The sequence below is a fragment of the Muntiacus reevesi genome, chromosome 12 (genome assembly GCF_963930625.1).
Source record: "Muntiacus reevesi chromosome 12, mMunRee1.1, whole genome shotgun sequence".
In the NCBI taxonomy this organism is placed as follows: Eukaryota; Metazoa; Chordata; class Mammalia; order Artiodactyla; family Cervidae; genus Muntiacus; species Muntiacus reevesi.
In genome coordinates this window covers 75,431,214-75,455,808 of record NC_089260.1, presented here as the reverse complement: position 1 = coordinate 75,455,808, position 24,595 = coordinate 75,431,214, and the positions used below count along the sequence as shown (strand labels likewise).

The 24,595-nt window shown below is 56.5% G+C and overlaps 1 protein-coding gene across 1 annotated transcript; it reads right to left on the bottom strand.

Moving 5' to 3' along the window:
* Positions 1-7,284: 7,284 nt before the first annotated feature.
* LOC136144754 (uncharacterized) lies at positions 7,285-22,798 on the bottom strand. Its single transcript, XM_065902607.1, has 4 exons — positions 22,660-22,798; positions 16,035-16,068; positions 15,318-15,493; positions 7,285-7,856 (listed from the first exon to the last, which is right to left on the bottom strand). Exons 1-4 carry the CDS (start codon positions 22,796-22,798, stop codon positions 7,285-7,287), a joined length of 921 nt encoding a protein of 306 aa, XP_065758679.1.
* Positions 22,799-24,595: the final 1,797 nt, after the last annotated feature.

Below are 24,595 nucleotides of genomic sequence, written 5' to 3'. Positions count from 1 at the left end.
TGGGAGGAAGAAGGCCGGGGAAGGGGGCTCCATCACTCCGGAGTGTGCTGCCAGCTCATTTGGGTAGTTAGGTGCTAAAGAGGGTGTAAAAGTGACTTATGAGCTGAAATCAGGTGTTCAGGCATAAACACGCCAAAGCCCATGATTGATTTGACTGGGTAAATAGCTTTTATAATTGGTATGTTTTTTATTAAATTTTAAAAGCTGGATATTTATGTGAGTGGGAAGTGTGAGCGTATACTGAACGGGTGTGCCGGAACCTGGACGGCCTCGCCTGGCCTCCCTGCTGGCGGAGGCCCAGGGCCAGGAAAGCTGCTTCCAGTGGTCAGCTGTCAGGACCCTGAGGGCCCCGGGGAGGACAAGGAGCAGGGAACTTGATCAACCCCATGATTCTGGGTACCAGAGTGGCTCTCTCCCACCCCTCCTAGCGCTTGAGGTCTGTGGGGTTTAGAGAGAGAGAAGCCGGCGAAGGCGAGGTTGAAAGGAGGGGTCTGGTTTCTGCTTCCCCACTGGACCCAGGTCAGTCCCCAAAGCACTGAGCAGGGCCTGCTCCGTCTCTGCCCTGCAGTGTGGGCTCAGGGTGGGGGCATCAGCAAGCCGAGTGCCGGGGCCCCCTCTAGCTCTGGGGGCATCACAAGGCCCAGCACAGCCAGTGGGTGCTCACGTCTGACCTGAGCCCAGACACGCGCTGCCGGGTGAGGAGCAGCCAGAGGCACACAGACCACAGCCTTGTCCTTCCGCTGAGACCAGGGGAGGCCGCTGCTTGGGCCTCGGTATCCTGTCTGTGAAGCGAGTCAGTGACTCTGCGCAGGGTGTGTGGGTGGAGTTTCTAAGGCAGACGTCACCAATTCTCCATCCCGAGAGGTCCTCACAGTGCTGTCTTCTCCCTTAATATCTGCTGCTGCAACTCAGGAAAGACCCCCAGACGCCAGGTGTGGGAGGACACCTTTCCCCACGTAGGGAGAAGGTGTGTTCTGACCTGAGTCCCTGCAGAGGAGAGTGGGTGTGGATGCCTCATGCCCTGCAAAGGCTCCAGGTGCCATGCTGGGGAGGTCACAGTTGTCAGGGGTCAGGGTCAGTGCTCAGAGCGGGACCAGGGTCAGGGGTCAAAGTGTGACTGGGGTCAGGGGTCAGAGCGGGACTAGGGTCAGGGATCAGAGTGTGACCGGGGTCAGGGGTCAGAGCGGGACTAGGGTCAGGGCTCAGCTAGAATCAGTTCAGGGCCCACCTCCACACCCCTATTTCTTCGTTTCCCATGGAGCCGTTAAAGGTCAGGGTGACTGGAGGCAGGGCCGCCCTGTGCCGCTGAGACTGGGCCAGCTCCCCTGCTCCAGGCTGTTGCTGTGTGGATGGTCATCTGTTCTGGAGCCCAGCTCCCTCTAAGCCTTAGCAAACTCCCTAAGCTGGCCTGAGCCTCTGGGGCTCGTGGGAGCTTTTGCCAGCCAGGAAGCAGCCTCCAGGCACAGCACAGACCAGTCCCCGGTGCCCCTATAACTGTCCCCAACCGATGTGGGGCAGCCAGAGGGACTTGTCCGCTGAGAGCAGCCCCCAGTCCAGATGGGATGAAGGCATTGCTGCTCAGCCAGACAAGCCTCCTCGCACCAACGATAAGTATAGACTTGTCCTCCCTCCCACATCCATGCAGGCGGAGCCTGCGCTCGGAGTGAAGCCCCAAGGCTGAGAGCAGGGAGTGAAGGGCAAGGGTGGTGCTGTGACCCTCGCAGCCAGCAAGGAGATGAGGGCTGGGGTACGCGCCTTCGCTGCTGAGCAGTGGTGCGCTTGGCCCCCACAAGCCTCACCTTCTTTATCCCCAGAGCCCCCCAACCGGCCCCTGTGTGGGAGGGAGGAATGGACCCCTGACAACACCCCACATGTCATCCGCGTCGGAGTCTTCCTTCTTGGCTGTTTCTGTTCTGGTGGTCGGGGCAGAAATCTGGCAGGAGGGGACTGTGGCTCTCTCCACCAGCGCTGAGGTCCCCTGAGGAGGGCACAGGCCTGGGGATGTGGTCAGGCCAGGTCACGGCTGCCAGTCCAACCTGGAGAGGCTCCAGCTGACATCTCTACCATGCCAGCTTGGTCCGCCCACCTTTCACACTAGGAGCCATCTTTTTCCCAGAACTGTCACCTGTTCTCAAGGCCCTGGGTCTGGTGAAAGCACCGAGCACGTGCCCCTGGGCGGCAGGGCATGCGGAGACCAGGAGGAACAGAACGCCCTCCTGCCAGGGCACCAGGAAGACTTCCTGGAGGAGGCGGCTTCCTGCTAGGCCTTAGGGACGGGGCAGGGAGGAATGTGGTGGGCAGTCTAGAGAGAGGCAGGTAAGGTCTCAGGGTCAGGACACCTGGTCTGCATTTGCCCCTGAGGTTGCTGAGAGGGTTCAGGGTAGCAGTGGTGTGGTCAGACATGGTGCTCCAGAATGCAGGAGAGAAGACCCCGGGTCCAGAGTCGGATGAGAACAGGTGCGGGGTCTGGGGGAGAGGGGCAGGGAGGCTTCCACACCACCTGGAGAGACAGGGCCCGTGTGCCCAGAGACCCAGCGATTGAGGGGGGAAAACACCACAGTTTGCCGACTCCTGCAATGTAACATCAGATATCAGTCATCTGACAGCCAGTCTGGAGATCCCTAAGGTTCAGATAGGAGCTGCTGCCACCCATGCTGGCTCATTTTCCATCAACTGCCAGAGAAGTTGAGGCTTTGGGTGACAGGGCAGAGAGTGTGCTGTCCTGTCCAGGCTGACTTCTCCCCAGGGTGTGGAGTCCCCAGGGTCCCCTCCCTGGAAGAATGCCTTGTTCTAGTACATCCTGGGCCTGGGCCATCTCGGGAGGGGAAGCGGAGTGGGGGCAGGGTTGGTGGAGAGGCAAGCCAGGACCTTCTGTGCCAGCCAGGCTGGGGCCGAGCATCCACCTCCAGGAGGACATTGCAAGGCCAGCTGGGGCTCTGCCAGGAGCCCTGGAGCAGGTGACAGCCCCTCCCCTGCGTCCCGGTGGATGTCAGTGACGGGCAGCTTTTAGAACTGCCGGGAGCTAATAGCCGAGGCTCCTGTTCTAATGCCAGCTCAGGATCGATGGACACGAGAGCTATCTCCAGCGAGATAGGATCGCAGCCGGGGATTAGTGTCACAGATGAGCAGACCTTCTTATGGGATCCCTGGGCCTCCCAGCCTGGGGAGGTGGCAGGGCCCCTCCTGCAGTGTCACTGACCTGCAGCGGAGGTACATCGCTGGGAGGTGGGAGGGGAGGAGGGGCAGCGATTGCTCCCTGGCTCCCTGCCCCCTCCCGCCCCCGCCCCCTCTCGCCCCCGCCTGCTGTAATCGCAGCCCTGTCATTGCCTCCACAGCCCAGCGGCCCCTCTTCCATCATCGGCCGCCCATTCGCTGGCGCTGGAGTGACTGTACTGCTTATCTGTCTCCTGGGCCGTCAGCTACAAGGCGACGCACAGTTCACTGCCCTTCCCTCATCATCCACGTCCGCGCCCACCCAGACCATCTGACGCCCAGCGGCGCACAGAAAAGCTCGCAGCCTGGCCTCCCTGCTTCCGGCCTTGGCGAGGCTGTGCCTCCGTCTCAGAGCCCTGGGCCCTCCTGGAGCTCCTGGATTCAGGCAGCGCCTGAGGCCAGACGTCCTCAGGGTGTGTCTCCTGCCCAGCGCTGCCCCAAGCCCCGCCCTCTCCTCTGATCTACCCTTGGGTTCCCAGGGATGACGACGCCAAACAGACGTTTCCTGAGGGTGGGCTCCGGGCCAGGGTGACAGTGATAAGTGGCCTGTCCCTAGGGAGCCGAGTCTGGTCGGGAAGACAGAGAGGAGGCACCAGGAGCAGAGCAGGGGAGACCCTAGACCCGGGTCAGAGTCCCGGACGACCCTTGGAGGCGGGAACGCCCAGACTGAAAGGGCTCAGATGGCAAGAGGGGCCTCAGGGGGAGGCTGCAAGGGCCAAGGTCGGCGATGGACTCGCCGTCACCAGGTCTGAGCCCTGCAGTCCTGGGCACCCCCCTCGGGGCCCGTGACAATGGGTTGGATGGGGGCAGAGCTGGGCTGGGGCAGGGAGCCCCCTGGGTGTGGCGGGCAGCCCATGACCAGCAGGAAGCCTGGAGTCTTTCCTCGGCCAGGAACCATCCCTCACCTGACCGCCAGGGTTTGGATATCTAAAAACAACCGATGCTTTTCCTCTATTCCCCCCCAGAAGAAAAAAATCAGGAGTCCACCTATTCTAGCCACACTGAGGACAAAGTGTCGTCAGGACTGAGAAAGGAGCCGGACGGGCTCAGCGGGGTCACCCGGCAGGCCAGGAGGGGTGTGGCCCCTGGGTCAGGCAGAAAACAGAAAGAGGGTTTCCTCTGAGCCCACACAGGGGAAGGGGAGACCCCAGAGCCAGGGCAGAGCAGGCAAAAGGGAGCCTGCGGCAGCATCAGGCTGAGCCCCTGGAGGAGAGACCCATGGGGCTGGGGTGGAGAGGAGCAGATGCCGGCGCTGTGAGTCTGGGGGTCAGTGCTGGGAGCAGAGGACTGGGGCCTTTCGGCGGACACGACTGAGCGACTTTCACTTTCACGGGGCCCTGAACAGCGCTGCCCCTGTGGTGGACGTGTGGCTCCCCCCACGCAGGAGGAGAAGGTGGATTCCGAGCCTGCACCACCACGCTGCAGCCTTGCAGCCCGGGGCAGGGCCCTTGCTGTGAGTGGCACTGTGCCCTCCTGAGAGATACACTGAAACCCGTGTATGTGCGTTTGTGCGTGTGTGTGTGTACGTGTGTGCACATCTGTGCATGCTTCTGTGGACCGTGTCACACACACGCCCCTGCAAAGCCTCCACAGTCGAGGGGCAGAGCTGCCGGGTCCCCAGGAAGCTCCCCACTGCCCCGTCAGAGCCGCCCCCATCCCACCCCATCTGCCACCCCCCGAGCCACTCTCGGTCCTCATCTCTATCACCGTGGCCCTTGGAGAAAGTTATATAAAGGGGATCATACAGCTTGTGATCTCTGAGACTGGCTCTCTCTTTTCACTCAGCCTAATGCCCTTGAGATCCATCCAAGGTTCTCTGTGAACCCAGAGTTCCTTCCCTTTCATTCTGAGGAGTATTCTGTGGTCGGACTCTAGCACGGGGTTTTCTTAATCTCACTTTTTAAAAGAATCCCGTGGACACGGCCTTGAAGGCAGACGGGAAGTCCAGGGATCTGGAGGGAAGGCGGTGGACACCAGGAAGGGCCACCTGGATGGTGTGGGTGGAGGAGGCTGGGTGGCCCGTGCAGTCAGGCCCCGGGGCTTGGGCACAGCGGGGGTGGGCAGTGTGACCTCCCAAACTCTGACTTAAGGATGCTGGTGGTGGGGGGCATGGAGGTTAAGGGGGAATAGGTGGTCGGTCCATGGACCTGGCCTCACCTATTTCCAGAGAGCCAAGGGCTTTCTCTGACACAGTCCACACACCCTCCCTGGACTCTGACAGTTAACAGGGGGCTCCCGTGAGCCCGGAGAAGGTCCTGCCATCGGGTACCTGGGGGATCGCAGGGTGGCTAGGGAGGTGGGGACAGAGACTTGAAGGCAAGAGTCACGGGTGAACCACGGAGGGCAGAGTGAGTCTGGGCTCCACTGGGCTGAGGGGCGCTGGCCCAGAAAATAAACACCCTCGGCGGGGGGCATTGGAGAAGAGCAGCTGAGGGTCCTGGGTTCGCAGACAGGTCTCTGGGTGGTGGGGAGGGCACAGCTCCTCGTTTTCTGCTGTGTTGCTGTTTGGGAACTGACATTACACAGCAGCTGGCAGAGGGAGCAGATAATGTGAATTGATTGCAGATGGGGCAGGGCATGGGGAAGGGGCTCACAGACAGTCAGAGCCAGTGCCCCCGGCCCCTCCCCCTGCCCTGCCGGCCCCACAGTCGCCTTACTGACCCTGTGGGGGAAGGGAGGGAGCCTTTGTCCTCAGGTTCCCTGCTCGGGCCACAGCGCACCACCCCCCACCCCGACCACCCAGCCAGGTCCCTGGGCTTCAGTTTCCCCAAGAGTAGAATGGAGCTGACAGCATCAGAAGGGTCTCTCAAAGATGCTGGGGGAGACCGATGGACTGAGCCCACCACCCCCACCAGCCCTGGACACACTCAGCGCTGCAGCCAGCATGCGACCTGGAGGGTCCAGGAAGGAGGAAGCAGGTTCCTGGGGTGTCCAGGCCACCACCCCTCCTGGGAGCCCAGCCTGTGTGGGCAGCCCTACTGCCCCCGGCTCTGCAGACAGCCTGGCTGGGGCTACAGAGGCCCCAGCAGCACAGAGTCCCGGGGACCGAGCTCCAGACACACACTGGCATCCGGGTCTGTTTGCTCAGCAGAGAGTCTGTCAGACACACGTTCCCCAGTTCCAGCCTTTTTCGAACCAGATTTATCTGATTTCTCATCTTTATTTTGGCAGAGGTAAAAATGTAATTTCTAATTTAAAATTTAAAAAACCATCACCCTCATCAAAATGCACTCAGCTCAGATGGTGTTTGGGAAATTAACTCTGTCACTCTCACACACACCGGCACATGGCCCAGCAACGGGGACAGCACTCCCCCCTCGGACGCTCCAATGCACCCCCCAGCTTTCCACGTGAGGTGGCGCTGAACCTCCCTGCGGGCTGGGGGCCTGGGGGCCTGTGGGCTGGGGGCTTGCAGACTGGGGGCCTGCAGGCTGGGGGCCTGTGGGCTGGGGGCCTGCGGGCTGGGGCTGTGGGCTGGGGGCCTGCGGGCTGGGGCTGCGGGCTGGGGGCTGTGGGCTGGGGGCTGTGGGCTGGGGCCTGCGGGCTGGGGCTGTGGGCTGGGGGCTGTGGGCTGGGGGCTGTGGGCTGGGGCCTGCGGGCTGGGGCTGTGGGCTGGGGGCTGTGGGCTGGGGGCCTGCAGGCTTGGGCTGTGCGCTGGGGGCTGTGGGATGGGGGCTGTGGGCTGGGGGACTGCAGGCTGGGGCTGTGGGCTGGGGGCTGTGGGCTGGGGGCTGTGGGTTGGGGCCCTGCAGGCTAGGGCTGGGGGCTGGGGGCTGTGGGCTGGGGCTGTGGACTGGGGCTGTGGGCTGGGGGCCTGCAGTCTGGGGCTGTGGGCTGGGGGATGGGGGCATGTGCTGGGGGCTGTGGGCTGGGGGCCTGTGGCCTGGGGCTGTGGGCTGGGGGCCTGCAGGCTTGGGCTGTGGGCTGGGGGCTGGGGCTGTGGGCTGGGGGCCTGCAGGCTTGGGCTGTGCGCTGGGGGCTGTGGGATGGGGGCTGTGGGCTGGGGGACTGCAGGCTGGGGCTGTGGGCTGGGGGCTGTGGGCTGGGGGCTGTGGGCTGGGGTCCTGCAGGCTAGGGCTGGGGGCTGGGGGCTGTGGGCTGGGGCTGTGGGCTGGGGCTGTGGGCTGGGGGCCTGTGGGCTGGGCCTGCAGACTGGGGCTGTGGGCTGGGGCTGTGGGCTGGGGCTGTGGGCTGAGGGCCTGTGGGCTGGGCCTGCAGGCTGGGGCTGTGGGCTGGGGCTATGGGCTGGGGGCCTGTGGGCTGGGCCTGCAGACTGGGGCTGTGGGCTGGGGCTATGGGCTGGGGCTGCGGGCTGGGGGCCTGTGGGCTGGGCCTGCGGGCTGGGCCTGTGGGCTGGGGCTGTGGGCTGGGGCTGTGGGCTGGGGCTGTGGGCTGGGGGCTGTGGGCTCTGCCTGAAGGCTGGGGCTGTGGGCTAACGCTGTGGGCTGGGGGCCTGCAGGCTGGGGCTGTGGGCTGGGGCTGTGGGCTGGGGCTGTGGGCTGGGGGCTGTGAGCTGGGCCTGAAGGCTGGGGCTGTGGGCTGGGGCTGTGAGCTGGGGACTGTGGGCTGGGGTCCTGTGCGCTGGGGGCTGTGGGCTGGGGGCTGGGGGCCTGTGGGCTGGGGGCTGTGGACTGGGGCACGATCTACACACCAGAGAGCCAGGTAAAGACAGGCTGGGCTGGCAATGGGAGCAGGACTGGAGGCAGAGCCTCAGCACCCCCTACCCAGCCTGCTCTGTGACAACTAGCTGGTAGATTTCCCTCTCTGGTCTGGATCTGGCTTTCGCTGAGATCCAGATGGACTCACGGGGGAACTACTGTGACATCTGAGGTTCATGAGAGGAGTAGGGGAGGCCAGAGAAGGGCCCAAGCACAAGCTAAAGAACTGGACCAACTAACAGTTACCCCAGATAAACCACACACATGCTATGCAACGTGGGGACCATCAGGGGACCTTCCCGACCTTCAGTTTCCTCTTCTGGGAAGGGCTTGGCCCCAGTCTTATTCCAGGCATGGGATGGTATGTGCCCGGCACAGCTTATAGGGGTGGAGGGAGGGGGCTGGTTTTCAGAGGGATTCACCTGATGCACCCACTGTGTAATTCAAGCAGGATGAGTATCAGTTTACATAACTAGAGAAACTCCACTGAGGGGGTCAGAGGTTGACCTCATCGCATCCTGCCTTTGCCAGACAGAGGCAGGATCTAAGAGAGGTTCACAGGTCTCCTAATGGGCCATCCCTGCATGTGATTTGCAGGATCCCAGACCTGTGCCTGCTCCCCCGCCCCGCCATGTCCCACAAGAGCGCTTAATCTGGGTGACGCTCCCCACGGCACTGTCAGCAGCTGGCACGTGTCACCCACTCTGTTAGGTGTCATCCTCTTCTCCCTGTTTTGCAGATAGAAAACCTGAGGCTCTGAGAGGTGGGACAGAGCCTCAGTGGGAGGGCCCAGAGGCTTCAGGCACAGCAAACTGGTACCTGTGAGCAAAGGCCAGGCCACAAGTCTGGTATCCTCACTGAAGGGCCGACAGGCGTGCCGGCCCAGGAGAGGGGAGCCTGGAGTGCGTTCCCAGCTGACTCTCTTAGGAACAACCTGTTCTGAAATGACTGTGATCTGAACTTCCCTAGAGGAAAAGCCATCCTCTCTTCGGGGTCTGGAGACCAGCTCTCTAGGGACCGGCCTCTCGGAAAGAACTCACCTCATGCAATTTTCCGGTGAGTCACGCATCATGCAGGCTGTGGCAATTACAGCCCAATGTGCCGTCAGGCCACCCAGTACCTTGAGAACCCAGCACAGGGGGCAGCCACATCGCAGAGGAGGAAAAAGCAGTGAACGAGAGAGCATGCCCCCGTCACAGGGGCTGGGGCAGGAATAAGATGGAATTTTGAGTCTAATATGATATTCCCAGATAACCCCAGGACCATCACCTAAAAGCAGCCTTGGAGTGAGGGCATTCCGACATGTTCCAGGCAGACTCTTGTTTCTCTCCTCCTGTGGTTCTGTCTTAGCCTCTCATGAGGTGTGTATGTCGGGGGACGGGGATGTTTACTGTCAAAAAGGCCAGCCCGGTCAGGGACGGGCAGGCAGCCACAGAACAAGGTGGTGACAGGGGCGAGTTGCCATCCAGTGTCCCAGTATCATGCGCGTGGCTGGAACCTTACCTTCCACTCTCCATCGCCTGAGCCAAGCATTGCCCTTGTAGAGCCCACCATTAGCTGTTGCACCCCCTCACTCCCAGAAAAGACCTGGGAGATGTCAAAACATAGCTGCTTCTCATCCCCTCACCAAGGTGAGCCTCAGCATGGTGCTTGCTAAAGACAGCCTCCCCCACCAGGTTGCCAAGATGTCTGCTCCTCAGCCATCTGGCTCAGGCATTAGGAATCCCTTGGAAAGTTGATACATGCAACTTAGGGGGAAGAAGCAAACAGCTGTTGAAGCCCTGCTCTCCATCAAGCACCTGACAAATACCACCCCGTTAACTCCTCATAGTCACTCAGCGTGACAGGTGGGGAAACGAGAGTGAAAGTCGTGACAAGGCAAAGACGAGGACTTGAATCCAGTTCTGTCTGTCTCCGAAGAATCACACTCTCCCTGCGGGGACAGATTGGTGGTCCTTCTGTAGCACCTTTGGTCGAATTCGCCGTCTGATAAATGCGTCAAGCAGAGGATGAGGTAAGGGCAGGTGATGTGGACGGAGAAGATAGAAAGGACAGCTTGGCGGCTGGGTGCTGTCCACAGAGGCAAGGTGCTGAAAAGCCCATTCCTCCACGTTGCTGGGAGAGGGTCAGAGATGTCAGTTCAGTCACTCAGTCGTGTCTGACGCTTTGTGACCCCATGGACAGCAGCACACCAGGCTTCCCTGTCCATCACCAACTCCCGGAGCTTGCTCAAACCCATGTCCATAGAGTAGGTGATGCCATACAACCATCTCATCCTCTGTCATGCCCATCTCCTCTTGCCTTCAATCTTTCCCAGCATCAGGATCTTTTCCAATGAGTCAATTCTTCACATCGGGTGGCCAAAGTATTGGAGCTTTAGCTTCAACATCAGTCCTTCCAATGAATATTCAGGACTGATTTCCTTCAGGATGGACTGGTTGGATCTCCTTGCAGTCCAAGGGACTCTCAAGAGTCTTCTCCAACACCACAGTTCAAAAGCATAAATTCTTCAGTGCTCAGCTTTCTTTATGGTGCAGATCTCTTGACCTTTGTTGGCCAAGTAATGTCTCTGCTTTTTAATATGCTGTCTATGTTTGTCATAGTTTTTTTCCAAGGAGCAAGCGTCTTTTAATTTTATGGAGGAGAATAGTGTGGTGGGCCCTGAAAATCCCACTAATTCTACCCTGAATGTATGCCTCCCACAGGAAAAGTCAATGTCTCCCAACTTGCTCCAACTCCTTCAATCCCTTTCTTTCTACTGCACTCATTGTATTTCTATTTAGACCTTCTTGACCTCCGTCCATTATATCCACCTCTCAGGGTACCCTCTGCACATATGCCTCATTATAAAAGTCTTACAGCTCAGAGGAACAAAGGTCACTCAGGAAGGCAAAACCACGAGAAACTACCAGAGTGGGTGCCCAGAGCAGCTGAAGTCAGTGAATCTGGAAGGACTGAAGAGTCAGTCTATGGTGGCTGAGTCTGTGGTAGCCGGGCCGACGTTCAGTTCAGTTCAGTTCAGTCGCTCAGTCGTGTCCAACTCTTTACAACCCCATGGACTGTAGCATGCCATGCCCCTGTCCATCACCAACTCCTGGAGCTCACTCAAACTTGTGTCCATTGAGTCAGTGATGCCATCCAACCATCTCATCCTCTGTCGTCCCCTTCTCCTGCCTTCAATCATTCCCAGCATCAGAAGAAAAGCTGAGATGCAGGTACAACAAGAAGCAGGTGAAGAAACTGTGGTGTCAACTGAAGCAAGGAAGCTACTCGGCACAAAGTCTGTGACCAAATGGTGATGGCTCTGTTGACCTGTGGGCAGGAGGGTGGTGCTCTAGGCTCAAGCAAGGACTGGACCAGGTGAGGGTCATCCCCTGAAAGCCAAGGAAGGCAGTGACTCAGTTATTCCCTCATTCAGCTGTACCTATTCAGTGCTTACTATGTGCAGTCATGATACTACCAACCCCTGGAATCTTCTCCTGACCTTCCCCACTCCCACCAAAGCTGGGGACACCCACATGTTGCTCGCATGAACTTCCATCTCCCCCCAACACCATGCACACAGGTACATGGGACTGGAATGTGACTGCTCTCCCCACTTTTGCATCCCCACTGCCTAAAACAACAATCAGCTCCTGGGAAACACTCAACGTTGTTGAACAAGTTCATTGACTGAATTGCTATTATTTTCTTGTGGAAACATCAAGCTAGAGAGCTTTGCTGTCAAGTAGTCCAGGTTCAAGATCTGAGTACTTATGCTGTAAGGCCTTGGATTTCAACCATGTGCCTCTGCTTCCCCAGCCTTCCAACGGACTAGGACCGTGAAACACTGATGCCTTCTCTTGGGGGTGTCACAGGGAGAAAAGGAAGCAACAGACTGGAGACAGCTTCACCCAAAGCAAGCGGTCATGCACATTTTATCTCCTTCCAGTTTATTCTCCAGAAAGGAGCCTCTTTGTCATCCCACATCAGAAGGACAGCGCCCTGCAGGGCTCAGGTGCTCAAAAGACACGTGGAGGATGATCGCAATGATTCACATGCGGGAGGACACCTAGGGACCAGCTGGGGCCCTAAGGCGAGCTGAGTCATCTTGGATCCGATTGGAAAATTGCTTGTAGTTGAATTATTGGCCAGGATTGGGTTAAAGTCCCCAAACTGGTCTGAGGCCAACTGAAATGAATTGAAGGAATCGAATTTTGCCGAATCGAAGAAAGGAAATCAAATTCTAGAGAAAGAATTCAATAGAATGGAATTGAAAGGAAACTGAGCCAATTTGATTTGAATTGAGTCAAGGTGAAAACTGAAGACAGTTGGATCTGAGGTCTGGGGTTGAACTGAGAGGAGGAACAGGGAAGACTTGGGGGCAGATGACAGCACGTGAATTGAGTTGAGGTGACATTTTCAGAACATGTGACTACAGCTTGCGTTCATCTTATCTGGAGTCAGGGAAGACCGCCCCAGAGTTGCCCCAGGTGCACTTAGTCTGTGAATTTGGTTGTTCGGAGGGCATTTATGGAGCACCTACTGCACACACATGCTGGGCTGAGGCCTCGGAAATCAGGGGAGTCCGACGTGGCCCAGCGGCTGAGGGGTTCAGGCTCCATAGCCCACTGTGTGCTCAGGACCAGTGGTCTGCCCGAGAGAGCCGCAAACAGGACCAGCCAGGAGGAACCCTAAGGAGGCCAGCCTCACGAGGGTGCCCTCCCTTGGCACCCGACGTGGAAGGTGCAGGGCACCACGGCAGGAAGCCATGGCTCGGGCCACAGGAAGCACCGGGAAGGCTGTGGGGCTGAGGCTCTCACCGTCAGTTTTCTCTTGTGCAAAACGTGGACAGTAGCGTCCCGATCCAGAAGATGGGGAAGTCAGAGTTTCTCTTCTCCACTAACAGCCACCTCACTAGCCCCAGATGACGGCTGAATCTCTCCTTCTAGTTCCCTAAAGACGCTGTGATTCTGAACCCTGTGACCACCTGCCCATCTCCTAGAGGCCACAGGCCCAGGCAGAGTGACCACTTCCAGCCCTCGGGGTTCACTTACCTCCTGCGGCTTCCCCACGGAGATCCTGAGTGCCACCAAAAGCCACCTGCCAAGTCTCCTCAGCCCTCCTTGTCTCACCTTTCAGGACCTGCAGCCTTCCTGTGGGCTCAGTAACATAAACACCTCCTCCAGGAAAACCAGTGCACCCAGGACTCACACCACCCCAGGGCCAAGCTGTTTTCATCTCTGAGCCCGGGCTGTGCGTAAGGTGGGTGACACGACCCATCTGTGTGGGGTTTTACCCCCAGCTTTTTCCCATTTTGAAGGCTTCAAGGACCGCCTTGGACCGTGAGTCTCAGGGCGCCTTCCCTTTCTCGGCACAAGCATAACAGGAATCGCCAGCGCACGTGCTGACCCAGGAAGAGGAGCTGAGCTGCTTCTGAGCTTTTTCGTTTCATTTTTCTGTTATTTTCCCCAAGTTGTGTCAAGTTCAAGGATTCTTAGTCAATTAGTCTAAGAATACATCGGCCTTGTTGTCAGATTTCTAATAAGCATTTTGTGCACGTGTGGAACTGCAAATGCATGCCTCCTGCCAGGGCCTCCCGAGCCCTCTCAACTCCTGGCATTGCCTGGATTGGTTTCTATTTTACTGGGAAGGGAGTGAGACAGGCAAGGCTGGAACATACTGCCCTTCCTGGAGGACAAGGGCTTCTTCAACCCATCTGCACACAAGGTGGGTTTTGATCTTAGCACAGCCCTAGGGGCCGGTGGGGACACGGAAGGGCCTCTCCACTCCCATCCCAGCCATCACTTAGCCACCCCCGGGCAACCTGTGGTCCAAGCCCCGTGTTCAGATCCACATCTCCCACTTAGCCATCCTACCCCCACAGGAGGCCTTAACCCCTCTGAGCCTCAGTTTTCACATCTTTAAAGTGGGGATAATAATAACTACTTCCCAGGGGTGTTGTGTGGATTAAATGAGACGATGAGTGAAAAATGCTTCACACACACAGTAATGTACGCATCTTATACAAGCAGTTGCTTAACAAACAGTTAGTATTGCTGCTATTTCCAATAATAGTAATGAGGTTGATGACGATACTGGGAGTTTGGGGTTAACAGATGCAAACTTGTATATATAGGATAAATGAACAAGGTTCTATTGGACAGCACAGAGAATTGTATTCAATGTCCTATAATAAGCCGTATTGGAAAAGAACATATATATTAATACACATAAGTGAGTCACTTTGCTGTGTAGCAGAAATTAACATAACACTGCAGGTAAACTGTACATCAATAAAATTTTTTAAAATAAATATTGTTAATAGTAATAACACAGCAAATTTATTCATGAATCCATCACACTTTTTGCAGGGTAAAGCACACTCTTTAAATTTTTTTTTAAATTCTAGGAAAATAGAAAGAATAAATAGACATAAAAAGCACATCAGTCCCTAAAATTCACTCTCAACATCACGGTGCTCACACAGTTTTTCCTCCACACCTAAGATTTTCGTTTGTTTTTCCCTATCATTTAAACACCTCCTTCTCTTTTAAAAAAAAAAAAAAGTCTGAGCTTTACATCATATGCATTTCTATGTTTTTGCAGATATTCTTATAAGCTCTTTATTTAATAAAGAAATTAAGCCTCTGTCTGTCATATTTGCTGCAAATATATTTCCCAGGCCACATTTTTTTGCCTTTTTATTTGGTGGTTTAATTTTGACATGCAGAAGATTTTCATTTTTATGCAGTCAAATCTGTCCATATTTTCTCTCCTGATTCCTTGTATTAGTTCTAAACTTAGGAAATCTTCCCTCTCCCGAGGCGTGATGAATATTAAATTCTACTTAATTCTCGCTTTTCTGGGCCCTGATTTTTTTTTTTTAAATATACTTAACGTTAATCCAAAGGGAATTCATCTCCTGAGCGGGTCTAGATGGGGCTGAGCCTGCCTGCCACCAACCTTCACGGAGGAGGGGTCTCTGCTCGGCTCCCACAGCCCCCCCCAGCGCCCTACCAGGGTCTGTTGCCTTGCCAGCCCCTCCGAGCCTGGCCTCTGCCAATGCTGCGCCCTCCCGGCCCACATCCCCCTGACCAATGACTGGAACGAGCCCATGGTTGGAAATTTACTTCCAGAGGACAAATGAGCTTGAAATGCTCAAAAGTGAGTCCAAGAGAAAAATGACCTCAAAAGTGGGACACATTGCTGCTAGTGCGACACATTTGGTGAACAGCATCTTCCAGCAACTCTGTCCTGCATGCCCGCCTCTGGGCCAGCTCCTGGCCACCCAAGCTGCTCCCCTCCCCCAAGGACTCCCATCAACCATCCCGGGAGGGGAGGCAGCATCGCCCACGCTGCAGATGACAAATGAGGCCCCAGGGTACCACAGGCTCCGTGGTCACCCAGGGCGGGGGTGGAGGACGGGACCGTGGTCCCAGTGGTGGGGTCTGCAGCTCTGCTGACCTGTGATGCCCCCGCCAAATGTCTGGCCCTCCGTGGGCCTGAGGAGTGAGGGTGGAGGAGGCAGCCGTGCCAGGTGTGCCCCAGGCCGGGGATGCTGCATCTCAGCCGTCACCATCTTGGGGCGCAGGGAACCCGGGGCCTGAGTGGGCCCCAGGCCACCCCGTCTGCTGCCCCTCCTGCGAGCCCGGGACCAGTGGCTGACCCTCCACGGCCCACTGCCCAGCCCTGTGGGACTTCTGCTCAGAGCACCATGGCTCACAGCTCGGCCGCCTGAGACCTGCCCTCACACTGCTTAGCTCCGTTCCTCCCGGAGAAGGCCACGTGGGGATCACGGCCACAGGGAAGAGAAACTGCTCTTCAACTGGAGCCAGGAAGACCCGCCCAGGCTGGAGCAAGAGCTAGACTGACAGAGAGATTCAGGTCAGTCTGGAGGGTCCCCCACCCCAAGTGTGAGGCGGCTGAGCCCGGGACAAAGCCAGTGCCAACTGCCGGCTCACTCCTGGGAAGGAGGAGGGTAAAGAGTCACTGATGCCTGGAGCCCCCCACAGGGGACACGCAGGACCAAGAGATGCGGCAGAAGCCTCCCAATCCCCCCCCACACACACACACAGGACAAGGGACAGACCTCAGACTCAGGTCACCAGGTCAGCGACTCCTCCAGCGGGCAGGGCGGGGGGAGGGAGCGGCAGCACCTGTCAGCGAATTGTCCAGTCCGACCTTGAGGACAGGCTCAGGCCGGGCGGCGCCGCCTCTGTTGTGCAAGTGGCAAAACAGGGGCAGAGGAGGCGACAGACTCAGAGTGGGGGTGGGGCTGAGCCTGGTCGTTTCCAGCGCGCAGAGGGCAGTAAGTGGGCACTGGGACCCGGCTCCGGTTTCTGGGACGAGGCCCTGGCATGGAGACGCTCTGGAAAGGACCATAAATCACCAGGCGCTGATGGATGCAGGCGGGGTGGGGGGACGCCTCACAGCAGCATTCGGATGCTGGCATGTTTATGGGCTTCCGAGATGCTCACCAGGTGGAGAGGGAATGCTCGGCTTATTAATTTCCTAGTTAATCATGCAGGACGTTTGGTAATTAGAGCATTCTCGTCCCTGATCACGCTGGTCAGCACTGGACTGGGCCGTAAGTCACTCCCGGTGGTGGGAACACGTGCCAGGAGCCGCAGCCCCCGGATCTGACTACAGGAGGCACTGCTGACGGGCCAACTCCGACTCCCAGCCTCCAGAGCCTCAGGCATATTGTGCGGGACCCCTGGCTCATCTGAACCTGGAATCAAAACCGAGAGTCTCCACCCCCGTGAGTGAGCACGTGTGCCTTTTGTCTTAGCACGTGGGTCGCCTTGTGCAGCCAGCAGTCCAGGACCATTCCCGCCAGCATCAAGGTTGCCGTGTCCCCAGTCACCATTCAGGGTCCCACGGGGGGACAGCAGCAGGGGACATGGGCAGGAGACCGCTTCTGGGATAGCGTCTAGTGCTGAGGTCAGGAAAGCAGGAGGCTGGCTTGAGAGGGGAACTCAAGCGCCTGAGCTGTGACCAAGGGAAGGCAGCAGTGTGTGCAGGGACCAGGGGCAGAGGGGAGCTTGGGGAGACCTTTCTGATCGGGTCTGGGTGGCATGAGTCCTACAGGGGGCACCGTCTCTAGGACATCACCCGAAACGGTCAGTTCTCTCTGCTGGCGGCTGCAGCTCGGCTCGTCCCCCTGGACCTCACCCCCCTGGCCTCTCCAGCGCTTCTTACAGGACAGCCAGGAGCCTGTCACATCGTGACTCCCCCAGCTCAAATCCCCGCCAGGGCTCCCGCGTACTTCATGGGCTGCCCACACTCTCCAGGCCTGTGGCCACAGCCAGTCTCCGCAGATTCCTCCCCAGCCCCCACGAGGCCATGCTGGACGCCCACAGATGTGTCCTGCTGCCCCGGCCCCAGGGCCTCTGCCAGGCGGCATCCTCTCCCCTTTTCTCTGCCAGTCACTGTCATCCTTCAGACCGTCACCGAGGACCCTTCCTCAGGGCAGCACCCAACCCTGCTGATCCAGCCAGAGGGCTCAGAGCACCGCGTGCCCGTTCTTCTCCTGACCTGTCCCAGTCACAGTCTTCCATCTGGTCCTGTGACTGCTTGAAGCACCTCCGTCTCCACACCCCCGAGGCTGGGGCCTCTCAAGGGAAGAGCCGCCCCTCCTCATGTTGTCCGTGGAATCTCTAGAGCCTTGCACAGCACCCACTGTTTGGTAAGCATGCCCCTGTTCACAGACTTGGGGAAGCAGGCTCTCTGTGAGTGAATGGCATTACTAAGCAAGCTAGGGAAGACTGATTTGGGGTACATTTGGGGTAGAAAAGGACGGATGGATGAACACCCAGACACTCACAGAGGCTGGCCTGGAGGGAGATGCTGGGGTCTTTCCAATCTCTTCCTGTGCTTCCCTGTATTTCTGACATCTGAAAAGAAAAGATCTATGATCAGAAACCCACAGCGAGGAGTGAGAGGAGAAAGGAGCTGCCCGAAATAACATGGGGACAAGGGGCATGTGCTAGACTCAAGGCAGAGGGAATGAGCTCTGTGCTCGGGGGGTAAACTGTCCCCATGGGACGTGTGCCAGACTCAAGGCAGAGGGGCTGAGCTCTGTGCTCGGGGGGTAAACTGTCCCCAGGTGCCGGCCCCACTGCACGTGCAGACCCAGCTGGACAATCACATGAGTGGGTGGCAGGTCCTGGGAACGGGGTTCTCCCTTTTGGAGGGGAGGCAGTGGGTAAGCAAGGGGAGAGGGCTGGGATGCTCCCTGTGGGGATGAATTAGCACTGGAAACACCAGGATGAGCGCCCGTCTAGTTTAATAGAGACACAGGTGGGCACACATAGAAATGCCTACACATACGTGTGCACCGGGTTGGTGACACACACACGTGTCCTTGTTCTGTCAGCTGAGAGCCTGGAGCAATGACGCCCGGCAGCAGCAGGCTCCCCCAGCACCCAGATGTTGGCTTCTAACCCCGTTCTCCAGTCGGGACTCCTTGGAGGAACAGCGGAGCCTAGGACAGAGCAGGGCAGACACACGATGAGCCCGGGGCACCTGCTGTGTCAGGACGTGGGGATCTGTTCAGCTGAGGGCATCACCAGGGGGCGTGTCAGGGCCGACAGCAAGAGCTCCCGGTGGCTGCGCCTGGACAACTCCAACAACAGAAATACAGTGGCCATGGATTATATCCCCAAAGAATAAACTAGTTACCCTTGAGCTCATACTGACATAAATACATGATTGGATAAATAAATAAACAAATATGGACAAATCTCCCACACCAAAAAATCCTAAATAATGTTTGCAGAAACTCTGCCCCCATGGAGGGGGACCAGGACCTCCCCCTCCCTCTCTCCAGGCATGGACTCTGCACAGAGGCTTCCTTCCGAGGCAAACAGGGTGGAAAGGAGGGTGGGGGTGACTTTCACTGGGGAACCTGACAAACACTGCCTTCACCTGTAACCAAGGTCAGCACCCACAGTCAAAAACAGTGTTGACAGCCTGTGCTCGCGATACAACGCAGTGAGAATGGCATTTCTCTGTGTTCTTCCTTCTCAAAACACATCACCCCTGTCTAATCATGAGAAAAACATCAGAGAAATTCTACAGAATATCTGACTCCCTCGAAACTGCCAAGGTCATCAAAAACAAAGGAAGTCTGAAAACGTGCCATGGCCAAGAGGGGGCTCAGCATGGAGCAGGAAACTGAGATTTGAATAAAGGCAGAGTTCATTTAATAATAGTCTATCAATACTGATTCGTTAGTTGTAGCAAATGCACCACAGTCATGTAAGATGTTATTAATACCAGGAAACGGGAGTGGGTATATGGGAACTCTCTGTACCATCTCTGAATTTTTTCTATAAATCTAAAACTATTCCACAGTGTAAAGTTTATTTTTAAAATCACAGTGAGTTGTATCAACAAAAACAAGTCAGAAAAGAACTGGCATCGTTCTAAGAGAAGAGCAAGATTTGGGGCCAGACAGAGACGCACAGAGGAGAGGCCACGTGACGATGGAGGCAGAGATCAGTGATGCAGCTGCAAACACTGCAGGGCCCCAGGAGCCGGAGGGTGCAGGAAGGACCCTTCCCCGGAGCCCTGCCCACAACTTTTAGACTTGTAGCCTCCAGGACTGTAAGAAAATCCACTCCTGTTGCTTTAAGCCACCTGTCTGTGGTGATTTGTTGCACCAGCCCTTCGAGACTCACGCCATGTTCTACCATTTCCTTCCTCATTTCACACTGGAGGAATCAGAAAAGGGGACGCAACTATATTCCTCGTTCATGGCTGAAGTGCCTGCAGCTCAGAGAGGTTAAGACATGTGCCCAACAGTGCTCAGCTCACTTCCTCATCCCCCCGGCCTGGGGCAGCTGTGACTGATCTAAGTTCACCAGCAGGGAGGTCATGGCACTGTGGCCAGACAAGGCAGGACTGAGAGCCACCACTCGGGATACAAACCCAGCTCAGCTGATGGCTCAACCGGCCCGGGCTGCTGCACCTAAACACTGTGGGCTGGGGTCAGGCAGCAGGGGCTTATTCTACACGGCTATGCAGGTTAGGGGCTGAGAGGGAGACGCCAGCAGGATCGGGTCTAGTGAGGACTCACTTACTGGCTTGCAAACTTCTTGCCGTAGCCTCAGATCATGTGTCTCTTCCTCTTTCATAAGGACACTAATCCCATACTGGGGACCCCACCCTCATGACCCCATCTAACCTTAAATGTTTCCCAAAGGAAAAGTCTGCCTCCAAACACCATCACACTGGGGAGGAGGGCTGCTGGACTGGGGGACACAAATATTCAACTTCCTACGGGTTGTGAGGTTTCAGGCCAGTCTCTCAGCATCTCTGGACCTCGAGTCTCCCCATCTGTGAATCAGTTCCAGCAGCATTGCCTGCTTCGTGGAGATGTTAGAGATTAAACGGTCTATACACACTAATTACTTGGCAGAGCACCTGTGAAGATCTGTGTTCACCCTCCACTGTCCACCGTGACCACAGCCCCAGGCTCGGTGCCACGAACACCACGTGGGCAGGACACCCCCAGCTCTTCTCACGGCCTCTCCCTGCAGTGTCTCCCTTGCTCCTTTCTGAAGCCCAGGCATAGGGTCTGCAGGGCTGCTGACACACCTTCCTGCTAGAGAAACTGCCCCTAAGAATGTGGGTGACTCGTCTTCAGGGCGTGGTTCACTCCCGCACCCCACTCTACTGGGGCCAGGTCTCCGCTTCATCCCCCTGGCCCAGGCCCGGCACTCACCCACTTCTTCCTGCCGACACTCCTCACAGCCAACCAGGACACATCCTTGGCCACATCCATTCAGCCAATCAAAAAGCTCCCCCTTGGTGGGAGCTCCCCCATGGCCACGTCACTCATGGGCTAGACCATTTCGCACCCCGGGAAGGGCAACACCCCTTCTCCATGCACCACCTCCCCATGTGGCTGGAGCCCCAGCTGTGTGACCTTGGCAGACTGCTTGCCCTCTCTGATCCACCGTCTTCTCTACTGTGAAATGTGAGTGATGACCATGACATCACAGAGCTGCTGCCTGGGGTCCATGAGATTATCCACACGAATGCCTCCAACTCAGCGCCTTGCCTAAGAGGTGCTCGAGAAGTGCCACAAATGGATCTTTCCCTCCTTTATGGTGAGTCAAGGGGACATTCTGGAGACAGGCCCCTGCCTTCACCATGGGGCACAGAAGAATCACTTAAAAACATAAAAATCACATTTTTACTATTATTAAAGTAATAAGCATTGACTGCAAAAGTCATAAAATTTTTTTTAAAAAGCTAAGACAATACCTAAAGGAATGATGAAGTGAAAGAAAATTACTGGCAATCTCATCTTGCAGAGCCATTAAAATGTTGGTAAATAGGTTTTTAAGCTTCATGTTCTACATTATTCTTAGAGCTGGAGAGCAGGAGTGATGGGGAGAGAGAGCGAGGATTGTGTGAAGTGGCCCCATTTGGACACGCTGCCTGTGCTCTGCGATCACATGCAGTACCTCCCGCCACGGACAACTTTCCGCAACAATAAACTCAAGTCCACGTCATCTCAGAGCCACCCGGGAGCCCACGCCATGGACGGGCCATCGTCTCTCTCACCTCCCTCCGCCACTGCCCCTTCAATTCATCTCCAGTCCTGCCCTGCCTGCTGGCTGGTCATTCGCAAAGCCCACTGCAAGAGCATCATCGCACTCACACCCGCAGGCTCACACCCAGTTATTTTGTTATAATCGACCCCTGGGAGGGAATCTCTGAGTCAAAGGGTGTGAGCACCTCAAATCTTCCACGACACAGCCCCAAAGGGCCTTCCAGGAGCCGCATGTCAGATGGCACCCCGCCCTCTGAGTGTGGGGTGCCTGGTCCCCATACCTTGCCAGCCCCGGCACCAGCTTCAAGTAGGGGAGGGCAGGGGTGCCATCTGACCTGAGGTTCCTGGACCTCAAGGAGCTGCTCACCCTCTCCAAATACTCAGGTACCTATTTGTGGGTGCACTTATGCCTGTATGCACATGTGTGTGCACACATGTCCCGTGGGCTCGTGTACGTGTATGAGTGTGTGCACATGCGTTGAGTGTGCATTGTCTGCTTTCCCCCTGAGAGTGTGAACTTCAGGACAGTTACAATTCAGCATTGCTTTTCTTGTCTCCACCCCTTTCTTCCCTCAAAAATGAACTCCAAATATCTATTAAATAAATAAACTCCAAAAGAAAAATGGACAAAGATGCGATTCGGTCAATTCCCCAAGAAGAAACTAAAAACAACCAAAAGACACTCAGACTCTGCTCCAATTCTACATTTAATCAGCCACAGGAAGTCTTTAAGGCTTCCTCTTTCTGTGTTAGAGAAAGGATTGGGAGCAAGGTGAAGGCAGGTGCCTGACCCACCAGGTGCAATGGGGGCTGTCCCCCAGCTCCCCACCTATAGACCACGGCCACCATCACCCTTGAGTGTCTGTCTCACGGGAGGCTTAGCTGGGTTAATGGCTGAGAAAGGATTCCATGAGGGGACATGCGGGACAAGTGACAGCTGCTTTGTTTTCTCTTTCTGCCACCACGGAGGCTTAACTGTGAAGGGCTCCTTAGAACATCCACTGTTGACAAGAGGGGAGAGTGAGGACGTGTATCACCAAGACAAAGGATCCGGTGCAAAGCTGCCTTTGGAGCCGCGCTCCTCGGGAATCTCGCGAAGAAACATCCATGGGCCCCTCTGCCCAGCCTCTCCCGAGCGTTCTGCTCTAGGAGCTGCAGGTGTGGCGGGCTGTATACCAGTGGCCCTGACCGCAGGCACTGGAGTCTGACACTACAAACAAGGACTAGGGGTACTCGCACCTGCCCTTTGTAAGAGGCCCCAAGACGGGCAGCCTCGTGCAGCCTGGGCGTTGGCGAAGGTGCAGCGGGGCCCGGAGAGGGGTGGCTGTGGTAGCAGCGACTTCTGCAGGCCAGGTGCTGCTCTGAGCGCCTCACGCATGCTGGTCACCAGACCCTCGTGATGGCCTCCGACGTGGTCATGATCATTCTTACTTTGGAAGGGGAAAAAGTGAGGCCCAGGTGTGAAGTCCATCACCCTGTTATCACAAACCATTGGCCGGGACTTGAGCCCCTATCTGTCTGCACTGTGGGGGCACACGTTCTTTCTCCATCTGGTCCAGTGGGGCTGCTGGTCATGCGACCCCTCCCCTCATTACAAGGGACCCAGCAAGGACAGCTAGTGGCCCCATCCCAGGCATGGCAGGCAAGTCACACGGCCCAACCAGAGGCCATGAGATGTCTTTGCTGAGATGTCTCTCATGAACACGTAGGAGAGGGACTCCCTTCCTTCCAGCATGGACGTGGGCTGAGGACTGTTTCCTGCCCGGGCAACTCCAGGGCTCCTCAGACAGCTATGTCTGCGCCAGGGAAGTGTTAGTCACTCAGTCATGTCCGCCTCTTTGTGACCCATGGACTGTAGCCCACCAGGCTCCTCTGTCCATGGGATTCTCTGGCAAGAACACTGGAGTGGGTTGCCATTTCCTTCTTCACGGGATCTTCCCCACTTAGGGATCGAACCCAGGTCTCCTGCATAGGTAGGTAGATTCTCTACCATCCGAGCCACCTGGCCAATCCCATGCCATGTATGGGGAGAGAAAATTCTGATGTTCATGACATCCTGAAAATGTGGGGCGTTTGATGTGGTGAAACAAATGGAAGAAAAGGAGCTGGAGGAAGGAGAACCAGCTCCCAGTGTGCGAGGCTGCAGTGTCCAGGGAAGTAAGGGAGCCATGGGGGCAGGAATGCAGGATGGGGGTGGGTGGGGGGTCTGGCCATGCTTCCTTGGAACAGCTGGCTCCTCACCTTCTCAGCGTGCATGAGTGTGTGCGGTCAGGGGTCAGGACCACATAGAGGCCACAGAGTGTGGCCCAACTGTGGGGAGCTTACAAAGGGGATAAAGCCATTACTCTCCAGCCCACTCAGGGCCTCCTTTACCAGCTATGGTTGGGCCAAGCCTTTAGCATATGACAGGTCAGAATTTGGATCCTGGCTCTATCACTCACTAGCTGTGTGAGGTCAGGAAAGTTACTTAACCTCTCTGAGTTTGACTTCTCTCATCTGAAAAATGTAAGATAATGTCTCCTCCATCATAAGGTTGTGGCAACAAGGAAAAGAAATGATATAAGTGCTCAAAAAATGCTTACTGTTATCATTGTTATTTTACTGTTGTGATGGAGGTGGTGATGACAGTAGTGACTGTGGTGATGATAATGATGATGGTGATGGTGATGGTGATGATGGTAGTGATGGTGGTGGTGGTGGTGGTGGTGATGATGGTGGTGATGGTGATGGTGATGATGATGATGGTGGTGGTGGTGGTGATGGTGGTGATGGTGGTGGTGATGATGGTGGTGATTGTGGTGGTGATGATGGTGGTGATGGTGGTGTTGGTGATGGTGATGATGGTGGTGATGGTGGTAGTGGTGGTGGTGGTGGTGATGGTGATGATGGTGATGATTATGGTGATGATGGTTATGATGGTGACGGTGATGGTGATGATGGTGGTGGTGGTGATGATGGTGGTGATGGTGATGGTGATGATGATGATGGTGGTGGTGGTGGTGATGGTGGTGATGGTGGTGGTGATGATGGTGGTGATTGTGGTGGTGATGATGGTGGTGATGGTGGTGTTGGTGATGGTGATGATGGTGGTGATGGTGGTGATGGTGATGATAGTGGTGATGGTGGTGATGATGGTTATGATGGTGATGGTGGTGACTGTGATGTGATGATGGTG